The following is a 14453-nucleotide window of genomic DNA, read 5'->3' on the forward strand; positions in this document are numbered from 1 at the left end:
TATGGAATAGCATCCTGATCCACCGCTTAGCATAAGCTTCTCTGGCCAGAGGCCTCAGCCTCAACGCACCGTGGAGGAAATGTGTAACTAGGGGGTGTCTGCCCTCTGACTGGCCACCGATAGGGGCGTGGTAGACCGCAACAGCCCCCACGTAGATTTTCAAGGTGGAGTGGGTCAACCCTGCAGAGAATCGGGCCTGCAGGAACTCCAGCACTGTACCAACTGGGCAGTAAACTGGGTCGAGCTGGCGATCCCCACACCAAGAAGTGAAAACTTCCACTTCAGGGCATACAGTTTCCTCGTAGAGGGAGCTCTGGATTGGAGGATGGTCTCAACAACCTCGGTTGAGAGACCGGAAGCTACGAGTTGTGCCCCCCTCAGAGGCCACTCCCACGGCTTCCACAGCTCCGGGCAGGGGTGAAAGATCGTACCCTCCGCCTGTGAGAGGAGATCCTCCTGATGGAAATCTCCCATGGTAAGCCGTCGAGAAGGGAAATCAGGTCCGAGAACCATACTCGGACCGGCCAGAACAGGGCTACTAACAGTAGACGGACCCCGTCCCGGCACACTCTCTCCAGAACTCCCGGGAGCAGAGAGATCGGGGGAAAAGGCATACAGCGATTAATTATGCACATTTTGGTTATGAGTGGAAATCAATTGTCTTTCCAAAGACTGGAGATATATTCTGGGCTAGAATCTAGAAGAAGAAGTATGGGTGAAGATCCACATTCATATGACTAATAATGTAATTAATGCGTCTTGTCACTGACAGGTAGAGGGAGCCACACCTTCATGAGAACCTACATTGTTTTGTTGAAATGTCAAATGGTTTTGCAAAGTGTTTTCCTGTTGAATGATTCTCTTGTACAAATACTTCTTGAACTTTGACCTTCAGATAAATGTATGGCACAAACTAACTATACACACACACACACACACATAAGGCTTACATACACATATAGTCCATGTATACAAGTATTTCTTAAAGACAACATCATAGTGCATGTGGCTTCTGAAATGTGACACAGTGTATGAAAAGTTAAAGTGGCACAGACTTTTTGCACAGGCAAACAGTTATATTTTCTTCATAAACTGTAAAAAGCCACATACGAACTATAAAGTTTCAGCAGTTACAACCACATTTAAATACGGTGAATCCATTAAATTATAACTTCAGAACAGAATTCACTCTTGAGATTATTGACACCCTGGAAACCCTCCGTTTTTATTATAACATGCACTGATGAATCTGCACAATAAGAATAGGGAATTTTATTAAAGGGATAGTTCACCCAAAAATAAAAATTCTGTCATTATTTACATTATTTTCCAAACCTGCATGCTGTTATTTCTGTGTGATCTTTCGATCAATGCAAATTCAGCTTTTTATTATTATTTTTGTCTCATGCAAGTTTTCTAAGACAAAATGTTAACCTGAGGGAGGGAAATTAATAAAAAAAACAGGACCACAATTGATTTCAGTAGTTAAACACAAAAATACTAACTACTCCTACTGTCATTAATACTATTTATAAATACATTTTAAAAAGCCTCAGTAAATTCATTTATTTTGGTCCACAAAATTCTGAAGAAAAAAAAGTCCCTCAAGATCCTGATGTGACTGAATGATATTTTTGCTATCTTGATTTTCATTGAAAAACATCCACATACAGGTTTGGACATGATGGTGAATAAATGATGACAGAACTTTAATTTTCACTTGTTTCTTTAAGAGAGGAAATCTGATTTTATATGATCTTAAATCTTAAGTCATCTGGTGGCAGTAGTTTGTCTGTGATGGATTATGGTTTGCTGAATGTGTGCCGAGCTCTTCTCACCCTCACTGAGTGTTAATGAGTGAGAGCTGATAAATGAACAGACATATCCTACTGAGATAGTATGAGCCACCACATCTGTTTCTTTTCTCTCTCTCTCTGTCCCTCAGCTGGGAGGAGGATGTGGGTGATACATATGAGAGCGACTCACTTCAGTCTCCTGTGAGACTAGACAGACGCCGCTGGTCCATTGTCCTTAGATGGTGATTAGAACACAACCAGCCCTGGAACCACTGCACATATATTAATCATTTAGACTCAAACTCACTGCAGAGTGTTTTTAAATATGAATCGTGTCACTCTTTAATATTCAAATACTTTAGTTTGATATGGGTTTATTTCCCAAAAAAGTGTTAAAAGTGTCTCTCAACCCGTCCAGTTGTGTGGGACTACCCGTTATTTTTGACCAATGAGAGATCAGCATGGAATTTGATTCAAAAAACAGATTGTTTTTCTTTGTCTGTGTACTGTAAGTAGAAGTCATGTGTGGCTTTATATATTGTCAGCTCAGTTATGTAATCCCAGATGAAACATTTCCTAGTAAACATTAACTGTATATATAGTTATTCTACAGTTATGTAAATATGATTGTATTTTAATCCACATGGACTCAGGTTACCTATAGCTAAAGAATATACAAAAAAATAATAATTCAGAAGAAACTGTATGTCTACTGAACTTAACTATTAGATTGCCTTGTGACCCTTTTCTGAGTAATATCACATAAGCGCACTTACTAAAAGTCATCAGATTCCCCTAAATGTTAACTTTCCTCGCCCAATTAAGTATTTTGAGGAGTTTTTGCCAATCTGAACAAACAGAACACTGGACTTCATTAATAAGTCATAAACAAAAATCACACTTTGGTTGTTTGTGGTCAAAATAGACCGACCATAGGAAATGAATGGGAATGACCCTAAAATTAGGAGGGTTAAGGTAAAGTGTGTAATTTTTGTGTCACTACTGTGATATTGACTGTTTTCAAGCCGTTTTCTGAACAATCCCTATGTCTTCCATTGGTCAGGTAAACAAAACTGCCCAAACTCATGTCATTGGTTAAGCCAGTGTTGGGCTGGTCGGGATGGTCCAATAGAAATATTGGTGAAAATTGCACAAGAGGTGGAGGCAGTGCCTCCGTCTCACTATGATTGGCCGATTCACTAGTCAATGCAATAATGCCTGCCTATAATGTTCTCTTGATCAGTATGATTGACTAATATCCCTGTCAATGGGATAATGCACCTCTCACGCTCACAACAGGATGGTAAATCAGTCTAAATGGGTCAGACTGCTGTAAATGGATGGATTAATCACAGAGCACAGATAATAGGTCCAAATTAACATTAAATTACTGACGATCTGTGAGTGATCTGACTTTTAGAGAGCAATCAGCTGTTTCTTTTTTCTGAATATTATTGTTGACTAATGGTCTGAAAAGGTGACTTAAAGGGATAGTTCACCCAAAAATAAATATTCTGTCATTAATTAATCACCCTCTTGTCGTTCCAAACCCATAAGACACAAATTAAGATATTTTTGATGAAATCCGAGAGCTTTCTGACCTTCCATTGACAGCAATGCAACTGAAATGTTGCAGAAAGGTAGTTAGGACATTGTTAAAATAGTCCATGTGACATCAGCGGTTCAACCTTAATTTTATTAAGCTCCGAGAATAAAACAATTTCTTCTCTTCCGTGTCAGTCTTCAAGGCACATTCACAAAAGTACCGCAACGCATGGTTATTTGAAGCAATATAAAAATAAACATTAAGATTTTAAAGTGTTACTGTAATTATGCATGATGTTCATCATTTTTGATCGCTAATTGTTTAGTCTGAACGGTAGAGGCCTGTTCTCCTTCATCTTCTCTTCTAGCTAGTTTTTGCTCTCTGCCGCAGTGTCCAGCTCAGTTTCTTTTTCTGCTGGCATAATAGCAAGAGCTTTCAAAAAACATATACAATGGCTTTATTAATAACAGGAGATGACCGTCAGCCTGCCAGTTTGACACAACTTGCGTTGTCGTTTTGTGAGTCGGAGCCCAGCGTCTCTTCTTCTCTTTCTCTCAAGGCTGAGAAGTGTGATTGCAGCAGACGGATACATTGACATAAGGGAATACTCAGGAGTGCTCACAGTTCTTATCCTCCACAGAGAGAAGGAAAAGAAGAGAGAGAAAGAGTGCAGTTCCTCCCCTGTGGCCTTGTTTCCTTTCCTAGTGAAAGCGTCTGACATTTCTTCAATATGGTGCCTTTGTCACAGTCGTGCCCCCCGGTTTATTGATCACTGCCTCTGCATGGCCCCTCATAACACACAAACAGATGTACACACACAGCTAATGGATTAGTTTGCTCAAAAATGAAATATTTTAATTTAATCTGACATAATATGGTGAGAAAATTATAACAAAGTAATTTTTGAGTGAACTGTTCCCTTATATGTACTATAAGGTCGGAAGAAAACACCAACCGGCCTTCTCAACAATAGCGTCTAGGAGAGACTGGTGTTTTATTTTAGGACATGTAGTTGAGTGATGTCAGGTAGTAGGGACATTTTCTGCATGCTGTTCTTTAGTTTTTGTTGTTTACTCTACTTGTTGTTTACTGACAAATACTGCTCACATGGTTTTCTATATATGGTAACAAATACTCTTTCACAGGTATGTTTGTCATGATTAATCGTGTTTTCAGCATCTGTCGTCTCAATATGTGTGAATAAAAACTATTGTCATAGTATATACACACAGAAACTAAATGATCGTAACATGTATGATTCATACATGTATACATGTTTTGAGGTGCAGCACCTTATTTGTCAAAAACAGAAATGTAATGTTTTGTTGTAAATTATATCTTAATTTGATCACGTTGTAAGAGAATGTTTAAATTCTTAACATTTTATGAATTAATTTCATTAGACACCATTTTTGTTGATACATTTGTCTTGAATCATACAGAATTTCAGAAAAATAAAATAAAATAAAATAAATTTCATGGGGCCCAAAATTAAAATGTATAAAAGCTATGTTTACATTCATTCTTGAGGTCTAAAAACATGTGGAATGCATTTTTCCCCATTAGTGATATCAAATTAATATTGTGTATATATATATTACGATAATAAAAAAATATATATTACGATAATATTTTGTCCATATCACCCAGTCTTACTTCATCTCATTTGAATCATTAGTAACCATTACAATAAGCTTATAGTTTTTGACATTAACTGACATGAACTAACAATGAACAATACTTATAAAGCATTAATTATTTCTTAGTTGATGTTAATCTCAGCATTTTCTAATACATTTTAATACATGCTGTAAAATTGGTTAATACTTTAATATTAACAAAAGAGGTCTTATTGTAAAGTGTAACTGAACCATTTTAAACATCTCTCAAAAGCACCATTTATTATAGTGGAAAATGTTGCACCTGAGTGAGTGAGTGAGTGAGTGAGTGTGTGAATGAGTGAGTGAGTGAGTGTGTGAATGAGTGAGTGAATGAATGAGTGAGTGAATGAATGAGTGAGTGAATGAATGAGTGAGTGAATGAATGAGTGAGTGAATGAATGAGTGAGTGAGTGTGTGAATGAGTGAGTGAGTGAGTGTGTGTGTGTGAATGAGTGATTGAGTGAGTGAGTGAGTGAGTGTGTGAATGAGTGAGTGAGTGAGTGAGTGAGTGAATGAGTGCACAATGTTGAGGAATATTCTATTCTAATTCTATTCTTTAAAAACTTGCCCCTTTTAGACTTGCACTCTATTCATTTACTAACTGCTTGTTTTCTTTAAAAAACACTAAAACTCTTCTCTATTTTTTTTGTATTCTATCTATTTGTTTTCTTTTATTTATTATACAATGAACAAAAAGCAAAAAAGGCCTCTAACACTAGCTTGCTCTATTCTTTTTCTATTCTATTTGTTTTCTTTTTATTTATTTTGTTGTTAAAAAAACCTTGCTACGTGTATTGCGTTAGGTTAACTGAGACTTGTTATAGCACTTGTATATCATTGCTCTTTTGTTGATTTTGATTGCTTCCATTGTCCTCATTTGTAAGTCGCTTTGGATAAAAGCGTCTGCTAAATGTAAATGTAATGTAATGTAATATATTGAATAATGGTTGAGAATGTGCATTTGTGTGTGTTTTTGCAGCAGGAAGCTGTGAGAATGAGGAGCGCGTGTTTCGTGAACGCATGCGTCCCAGGAAAAGGCAGGGAGCCGTCCGGAGGAGGGTGCATCAAGTCAACGGACACAAGTTCATGGCCACCTACCTGAGACAGCCCACCTACTGCTCGCACTGCCGCGACTTCATCTGGTGAGTCCCGCAGCGTCGCCTGGTATTTACAGCCCTGTAGCGTGCTGTTTGTACAGCTGTGTGCGTTGGTAAATCTGCGTCTGAGTTTTGACATAACCAGTGTACACTGTCCCTCCTCACGGGTGGTTTACCCTCAGTGGGCTGCGTTTCCATGGTAACTACAGGAAAAGCCCTGAGGCTCAGAGCAACAATATGAGCGTATTGAGTGCGTCTGGCCTCCTCCACACTGCGCAAGAACACCGCCATGCACAGGCACACTGTGTCCCGCCTCTCTAGAGAACAGAGGAATATGGCTGTTTTAAAAAATAAGGTGCAGAGCTGATGTGTGGGACTAAAACTGAAAGACGAGCAGTGAATAACCAGAATCAGAATCAGAATCAGAAAGAGCTTTATTGCCAAGTATGTTTGCACATACAAGGAATTTGTTATAGTGTCACAAGCTTCCAGTACACGGAGACAACAACAACACACAGATAATAAAAATGAGATGTGAATAAAATACACATGCATAAATATAAACCACAAAAATATATAGATGGTATAGATGGAATAGGAATAGAATAAAATAAAATAAGTTGTAGGGATGTACTAGGGTTTAGGGTGATAAATAAGTATAAGGTTATTGCACATACTGTACTTTAATTGCACAATGGGAGAACATTAACTGTTCATGAGGTAGATTGCCTGGGGAAAGAAACTGTTCTTGTGCCTGGCTGTCCTGGTATTCGGTGCTCTGTAACGCCGACCAGATGGCAAAAGTTCAAAAAGGAGATGGCTTGGATGTGATGGATCCAGAGTGATTTTCTGAGCCCTTTTCCTCACTCTGGATGTATACAGTTCTTGGAGGGTAGGCAGGGGGGCACCAATAATCCTTTCAGCAGTCCGAACCGTTCTCTGTAGACTTCTGATGTCTGATTTTGTAGCTGAACCAAACCAGACAGTTATTGAAGTGCACAGAACAGACTCGATGACGGCTGAGTAGAACTGTTTCAGCATCTTGGATGACCTGAGGGTGAGTACATTCCATTTTGCATAATCAAGTTGGAAACCCTTTGTCAATAAAATGCAATTGCTAATGTTAACAGATACAACTTTTTTACACATTTTAAAATGCTGATAATATCATGCTGATAATGCTGTAAAATTAAGGTTCATTGTTATGTTATACTACTGAATGTAGTTGACTATATGTTAACAAATGGAAATATATTTAAAGTATTAGCATAATGTCCATAATAATGAAGTAGGTAGAGCACCTTTTTCAAGGTCACTTGCAAACACCAAATGTAAGTAAAAATTGGATGAGGCAAACAAAGCTATTCATTAGATGACTAGTAACTTGAAATTGTCAGTTCAAAAGACAAACTTTCCTCAGTGGAATATGTACCATGCTACAGTACGTTTATGCATGACGCTCTCTCTCTCTCTCTCTCTCTCTCTCTCTCTTACATTTGGTGTGACAAATCACAGTGTCTTCATATTTACATCACAGAGAGACTCTTTCCTCATGTACAAAAACATACAGGAGAACTGATCTCTCTTGCTTCTCTTCACAGGGGTGTATTAGGAAAGCAAGGGTATCAGTGCCAAGGTAGGCAAATACCATATTTCTCCATGTCAGATGTTTTGTTCAACAGCTTAGACAATTTGTTAGGTCATAAAAATGTTAGCTACTCTAAATCTAAAGCAACAAAACACATGTGCAATGTCATCCTCATCATGTAGCACTTTTCCATACACCAACAGTTCAAAGTGAACACAGCCATTTAGCTAACATCACCATGAAGACTCATGCACTATTCTTCAAAGTTCTCTGTTTTCCACAGAATAAAATAACATCATGCATGTGCGTATTCTGCGTAAATAATGACAGAAGTTGTATTTTTTGATGAACTGTTCCTTTAAGCCGTGACTAGCTCACGATCTGAACTGAAGGAAACTACTGGCATGGACAGGAACCTCCTAAAATATCATATCTATACTGCAGCCCAAACATTCTTATCTGTGAAGCCAGAGTAATACATCAGAAAGTAAAGCTGATCTCATCTGCTTATTTCTGTTGATCATCTCTGTTTTAGAATAAAATAACATCATGCATGTGCGTATTCTGTGTAAATAATGACAGAAGTTGTATTTTTTGATGAACTGTTCCTTTAAGCCGTGACTAGCTCACGATCTGAAATGAAGGAAACTACTGGCATGGACAGGAACCTCCTAAAATATCATATCTATACTGCAGCCCAAACATTCTTATCTGTGAAGCCAGAGTAATACATCAGAAAGTAAAGCTGATCTCATCTGCTTGTTTCTGTTGATCAGTGTGCACCTGTGTAGTTCATAAACGCTGCCATGAGCTGATCATCACGAAATGTGCGGGTCTGAAGAAACAGGAGGACACCACAGAGGAGGTGAGAGGAACCTGCAGAAATGATGTCTCACTTTTAATATCTCAGTTATCACCAATGAGAGTGAAATACAAACTTTTGCTTAGGTCAGACGTCTCCTCTAGAGTTTTAAACTGTGTACAAATTTGCAAATATATCTGTCTGGAATGAAATGTCAGCAATTTCAATATAAACTAAATATTTCTCACCAAATTTATCCTAGAGTTACATGTGCTATCCACATAAATTTTAAACAATGTATTTTTTTCTTTATTATTTTCAATATTAGGACATATCCATTAAATCTCATGAGCTAAAGAGCAACACCTGAACTGGTGTGGAAAATTATACCATGTTTTTACTGTTATAAACAACATTACTGTGTAGTCTTTATCACATGGGTGTTAATACCCACAATTGTAAGATTATAATATTTATTTTATTTTATTTTTGGGGGGGGGCAAAAATCACTGCATTTTGCAGCTTCACTTGTTTTAAAATGCTTGCAAGTGCTGCATAAACGTCTTCCTGATCCTCTATCGCCCCCTGCAGGTGGGATCTCAGCGCTTCAGCGTCAATATGCCTCATAAATTCAGTATTCACAACTACAAAGTCCTGACGTTCTGCGACCACTGCGGCTCATTACTGTGGGGCCTGCTGCGGCAAGGGCTTCAGTGCAAAGGTGAGAGCGGCATTCTGGGAAATGTAGTTAAAGAGCTGTCCCAGGAAAAGCTTGAAATATCAGGGAAATTGAAATTAGTTGATAATTTCATGGAATTTGTATAGAATTTTCTGTGGTCAGTGCACATGTTTCTTTAAAATATTTTTGTAGGCTATATTTTTGAGTGCTTGTGTAAAACTGCCCGTTAGTCTTATAGTTTATTATTTAATATATTAATTTTAAAAAATGGTAGTTGACATACAAATGAAAATATGCCCAGAAATATAACCCAGTGTTATTTTAGTATAATTTGGATTTTTTTTTTTTTCTGCAGTTTTTATTATTATTTTAAATTTGGTTTTATAATTTTTGTTTTCGTTTTAATTTTTTATTAAAAAATTTAGTAGTTTGATGTGTGGTTTCATCATTTTTATTATTATTTTTAATTGTTTTAATTTTTTTATTTCAATTTTAGTAGTTTTAGTTATTTTAGTACAGCAGCCTTAAATGAAAATGGCAAATGTTATCTTGGCAATTATCTGAAATAAGTTTTTTTTTTGTAAATATATACTTTATTTTATTTCAGTTCAGTTCTTTTTTTAAATTTTATTTCAAGTAACTTTTTTCATTTTTTAAAATTTTATATATATATAATATATATATATATATATATAAAATTTTAAAAAATGAAAAAAGTTACTTGAAATAAAATTTAAAAAAAGAAAATAAATAAAAATGAAAAAAGTTACTTGAAATAAAATTAGCACTATAGTAACAAAGTTAACAATAACAAATAACAAAGCACTATAGTTTTGGTTTTAGTTAACTATAATATCCCTGCTTTAACCCTGAATCTTCCACGTTTCAAACATACTCACACTGACATGCATTGAAATACGCTGTAAGTTCTCATGCCCTCTCGCTTCATTTTTCTGTCCTCAGTTTGTAAGATGAATGTGCACAAGCGTTGTGAAAGTAATGTAGCTCCTAATTGTGGGGTGGACGCCCGGGGCATTGCTAAGGTGCTGTCTGACCTCGGAGTCACTCCAGATAAACTCTCCGGCAGCGTCCAGAGGAGAAAAAAGGTGAGACTGAGAAGTTAAAAGCCTCCCCCATGCAGCTGTAGATAATAGGAAATACACTCTGATGATTACTAATGACATAATGGCCTTTACAGCGAGCAGCAGTTAGGTACCTGATTAGGCCTCCTGAAACATAATGATGATTGAATGATGAAGATGATTTGTTCCTGTTTTTAACACAGATCTCTCAGGGTCCAGATCCGCAGCCCTTACCCATATCCCTGCAGTCAGAAGAGGATCGATCCAAATCTGCTCCCACATCACCATGTGACCAGGGTAAACACACACTCGGAGCTCTGCAGATGACTCTTGGGTTAAACACAATAATTTTGACTTGTCCTTAAAGTGATAGTCCAAACAAAAATGAAAATTCTGTCATTTACTCACCCTCATGTCATTCTAAACCTGTAAGACTGACTTTCTTCTGCGAAACATAATAGATGATGTATAATGTTAGTTAGAATACAGATTTGGTTCCCATTGACTTCCATTGCGTTTTTTGTCCAAAGAGTGGAAGTTGATGGGAATTCAATTCAAAGTCAATTCTTGAAAATATCTGCTCTTGTGTTCAGCAGAACAAAGAAACTCAAACGGGTTTGGAATGACATGAGGGTGAGTAAATGATGACTGAATTATTAGTTTTGGTATGCTTTTAAAAATGTAATAAACTTAATGTGGAATTCTATGGGGTCTTTGTACCAAAATGTGACACTTGTATTTTGTCATGCAGTGGCTTTGTATGACAAACAAACAGAATTTTTAATAAAATCAGCTTGCCAATGGTCTAAAACAGACATATTCTGTTTAAAAGCTACTACTTCTATGATATGATGCTTTATTATCATTTTGGAGCTTGACCGCATATCATTCACTTCGTTATATGGAAATGAACAACTGGGATATTTGGCAAAAATTCTACTTTTGTGTTCAGTGGATGAAAAATGTCATGGTTTGACAACCAGTTCTTTACAGATATGTGATTTCTGATCTGATATTCATCACGTGGCTATATAACTTTGGACAGGCAAGGTTAGTAAGTAGTTTTTTTGCACTAGTCAGTGGCTGTACATTATATTTCAAAAATTTAGGGTGGGTAAGATTTTTTTATGTTTTAAAGAAGTCAGGCAGCCAAGGCTGTATTGCTGTAATTTGATAAAAAATACAGTTAGAAAATGTAACATTGTGTAATATTATTACAGTTTTAAGTAAGTGTTTGTATATTGTAATATATTTTAAAATTAAATTTATTCCTGTGATGTCAAAGCAGAATTTTCAGCATCATTGCTCAAGTCTTCAGTGTCACATCTTCAGAAATCATAATAATATGCTGATTTGCTGCTCAAGAAACATCTCATATTATTATTAAAGTTGAAAACAGCTATGCTTCTTAATATATTTTTGTGTAAATATTCTTTAATAAATAGAAAGTTCCAAAATAACAGCTTTTATTTTAAATAGAAATATTTTGTAATATTACAAATGTCTTTACTGTCACTTTGGGTCAATTTAATGCATCCTTGCTAAATAACAGCATAAAGAAATCACACTTTCAAAACTGGTGCTGTACTTTTACACTTTTTTTATTACAAGCGTTACAGTAAACATATTTTTTGGTTTATTTTACAACTGAAGGAGGAGAAAAATGTGACTCAGTATGGGGTCTCATAGTGTGTAATGCGATTTTTCACTTCTTATTTTGTGATCTGCAGATATAAAGGACCTGGAGAACATCAGAAAGGCACTTTCGTTTGACCATCGTGGGGAAGAGCTGAAGCCAGCCTCGTCCTCCTCTCTGACCGAGGGCCTGTCAGAGGAGACAGGGGAGGCCAGAGAGAACGGAGAGGTGAAGACGCTCCAGACCAAAAGGATGACGCTGGAAGAGTTCTCCTTCATCAAAGTGCTCGGGAAAGGCAGCTTTGGCAAGGTGGAGCTTTGTGCAATTCTGCCCTCTATTTTCTGCATTAAAGGGATAGTTCACCCAAAAATGAAAATTCTGTCATTAATTACTCACCCTCATGTCGTTCTAAACCTGCAAGACCTTCGTTAATCTTCAGAGCACAAATTAAGATATTTTTGATGAAATCCGAGAGATTTCTGAACCTCCATAGACAGCAATGTAACTACCACGTTCAAGGCTGAGAAAGGTAGTAAGGACATCGTTAAAATAGTCCATGTGACATCAGTGGTTCAACCGTAATGTTATGAAGCTACAAGAATACTTTTTTTGTGCAAAGAAAAAAAAAACGACTTTATTCAACGATTTCTTCTGTAACTGCCATTTGTCAGTCCAATTATATTAGTAGTATGTGTGTTTATTTTAGTTTCATTGATATACTATTGTAGTTTTCAACATTTTGAATCAGTTTCATTTTTATATTTTCGGTTTTCATCATATCTTCTTCTCAAGTAGCTTCATAAAATTACGGTTGAACCACTGATGCCACATGGACTATTTTAACGATGTCCTTACTATCTTTTTGGGCCATAAAACGTTTCAGTTGCATTGCTGCCTATGGAGGGTCAGAAAGCTCTCTCATGTCGTTCCAAGGGTCAGAAACTATCCCTTTGAGTACCAGTTTTGTTTCCTGTCAGCAGTGTGAATATAGTTTGGTGTCGTTTGTAATAAAGGCCCGGTTGTCTTCTGTACAGGTGATGCTGGCAGAGTTAAGAGGCACTGATGAGGTTTATGCGGTGAAAGTGTTGAAGAAAGACGTCATCCTGCAGGACGATGATGTGGACTGCACTATGACTGAGAAACGCATTCTAGCGCTGGCCAGAAAACACCCTTACCTGACCCAACTCTACTGCTGCTTTCAGACCAAGGTAAGAGACCGCGTTTCTGCTCTAGAGTCAGCTCATCCTCATTACAAACCCTTAAATAATGAGCAAAGTTAACAATGAAGGCAGTCACTACATAACAAGATATTCTGCCTATTTAGAAACGATGTTTTGCAGAATGCCACTAGATGGAGCTGTAATATTACATGATGTCAGGTATTCAGAAAGCAACTCTTGATTGTAGCTTTGATGCTCATTTTTGGAGATGGGACAGCAGTTTAGCTCTTTATCTGAAGAGGGCAAGATTGTGACATGGGGAATAACCACAAAAACAGGCCAATTAATCAGGGAAAAATTTGAAATGTTTAGGCTTAAAATTTTACATTTGGATAGTCAGGTTTCCAGCTAACAAGGCTTTTAAGGGGTCATATGATGCAATTTAAATTTTTCCTTTCTCTTTGGAGTGTTACAAGCTCTTGGTGCATAAAGAAGATCTGTAAAGTTGCAAAGACTAAAGTCTCAAATCCAAAGAGATATTCTTTATAAAAGTTAAGAGTCAGCCACGCCTACCTAGAACGGCTAGGTTCCTATATTGAAATGAGAACAATACAATAAATCTAAAGTAAACTGCTAAAATTAGCTGCTGTCATTTTGTGCATTGAAATTGAATATGAATAAAAAGAATACATATTTATCGATGTATTACCATTTCTTATTGTCATTAGAAGAACTATAAAAAGCACTTTAACCTACATGCACTTTTTTTTTTCTTAAATTACCTAAAATAACTGACAGAATTAAAACAAGATCAAATACACTAAATAAAAAAATGCAATATAATCATTAAAAATACCAATCATCAATTAAATAAATATAAATATTTTGGATAGTCAGGTTTCCAGCTAAAATGCTTTTAATTAAAATGAAAACCAGCCATAAAAACAGAAATAGGTTGCTATATTGAAATGAGAATGATACAACAGAACCTAAAATAAATTATATTAAATAAAAAATTCAGTCATAATTTTGCCTTGAAATAAATTTAAATAAAATATATGAATAACATGAATACATATTTATTGATGCACTCCCATTTCATCTTATCAGAAGATCTATAAAAAGCACTTTAACTTACATGTACTTTGTTTTTCTTAAATGACCTAAAATAAAAAAGGTCAGATACAAAATATAAACCTAATTGTAATCACGAAAAATGTCAAACATACAACAATTAAATAAATATAAATGTAAAATAATTGATTTACCAAATAAAACCAGAGTAGTTAAATAAAAACATACAGATAAAAGTAATAAAGCCCAAAACTAAAAAGCTACAATAATGTGACCCTTAAAAAAAAAGTTATGTAATTTTACTGAATATAATAGAAACATGTTGGTCTTAT

General features: G+C 36.1%; 1 protein-coding gene across 1 annotated transcript in view; it reads left to right on the forward strand.

Annotated features, from left to right (window-relative positions):
• The window catches only part of LOC107727364 (protein kinase C epsilon type-like), a 108423-nt gene that overhangs the window by 57329 nt on the left and 36641 nt on the right, over nt 1-14453 (forward strand). The window contains exons 3-10 of the mRNA XM_016537208.1: nt 5983-6145; nt 7702-7736; nt 8465-8553; nt 9082-9211; nt 10133-10275; nt 10455-10548; nt 11982-12196; nt 12922-13095. Coding sequence (XP_016392694.1) covers nt 5983-6145; nt 7702-7736; nt 8465-8553; nt 9082-9211; nt 10133-10275; nt 10455-10548; nt 11982-12196; nt 12922-13095 — 1043 coding nt within the window. The remainder of the gene's footprint in view (nt 1-5982; nt 6146-7701; nt 7737-8464; nt 8554-9081; nt 9212-10132; nt 10276-10454; nt 10549-11981; nt 12197-12921; nt 13096-14453) is intronic.

Source organism: Sinocyclocheilus rhinocerous, unplaced genomic scaffold, assembly GCF_001515625.1.
Source record: "Sinocyclocheilus rhinocerous isolate Xijiao unplaced genomic scaffold, SAMN03320098_v1.1 scaffold756, whole genome shotgun sequence".
Classification (NCBI taxonomy): domain Eukaryota; kingdom Metazoa; phylum Chordata; class Actinopteri; order Cypriniformes; family Cyprinidae; genus Sinocyclocheilus; species Sinocyclocheilus rhinocerous.